The 860-nt window shown below is 36.7% G+C and overlaps 1 protein-coding gene across 1 annotated transcript in view; it reads left to right on the forward strand.

Moving 5' to 3' along the window:
* Positions 1-207: 207 nt before the first annotated feature.
* LOC112464325 (protein neuralized-like) overlaps positions 208-860 on the forward strand; it is a 2,413-nt gene continuing 1,760 nt past the window's right edge. The window contains exons 1-2 of the mRNA XM_025031268.1: positions 208-287; positions 561-611. Of these exons, the coding sequence (XP_024887036.1) occupies positions 208-287; positions 561-611 (131 nt within the window). The remainder of the gene's footprint in view (positions 288-560; positions 612-860) is intronic.

Here is an 860-nt window from a genome sequence, read left to right on the forward strand (position 1 = left end):
AATAATTTCGTATTTTTATTAGGTGAGATCAACGGTACTTGGGTGAAGACTACTCACTTTCGTCACTTTCACCCAATCCGAGAACCGTAATAAGCCCCCAGGAGTATCTGTACGAAAGTGTCGCGATCGTCGTATTACAGTTACTTCGTACTCGATCGCGAAATATTGAACAGCGGTTCCGTGAGTGTCCTGTGCAACAGAAGGAGGATGAGGCCTGACAACCCCATTCTGAGAGGAGGAGAAGGAGGCCTGGCGGAGGCATCGGGCCCCGGCGGAGCAACATTGGGGTAAGTATTTTATTTCTTATCTTAAAATTAATAGTTCTTTTCCATTTATTCGGGCCGATTTATCTCGGATAAGTAAGAAATAATTTAAGAAAGTAAAACCATCTAAAATATTATAAAAGTTTATTCTCGTAAAGATTTTTCCCAGAAAATAAATAATTAATACATTAGTAAATCTAATTAAAAGACGACATAGACGCGTGTAAAAATTATTTTTTGAAACATTGGTCATTTTGAGCGGCTCTTTAATTTGAATCTTTCGTTTTTGTGTTACAGAATCATCGGAGCTACGTGCCTGACTAACTCCGCCCGTTGCGCATCTGGTCGGTGAGTGATAATTAATTTTTTATAACGGGGTAACGGAATGACGTGAGATCCAGTGAATACTTTGTCGCGGGACAGAATACATTTTTATATAGAAATATTTTAAAGTTGATAATTTTCATATTAATTTGCACATTTTTAATAACACTTTGCAATAAAATAACGAGATATTTATATAAATATACAGATTTTACGGTAAGAGTTATCTTCGCCGTTCTTAGAGATATTTTAAATCCGCAAACGGGTGCTGTT

This window comes from Temnothorax curvispinosus, unplaced genomic scaffold (assembly GCF_003070985.1).
Source record: "Temnothorax curvispinosus isolate PA1 unplaced genomic scaffold, ASM307098v1 QBEX01014085.1, whole genome shotgun sequence".
NCBI lineage: Eukaryota > Metazoa > Arthropoda > Insecta > Hymenoptera > Formicidae > Temnothorax > Temnothorax curvispinosus.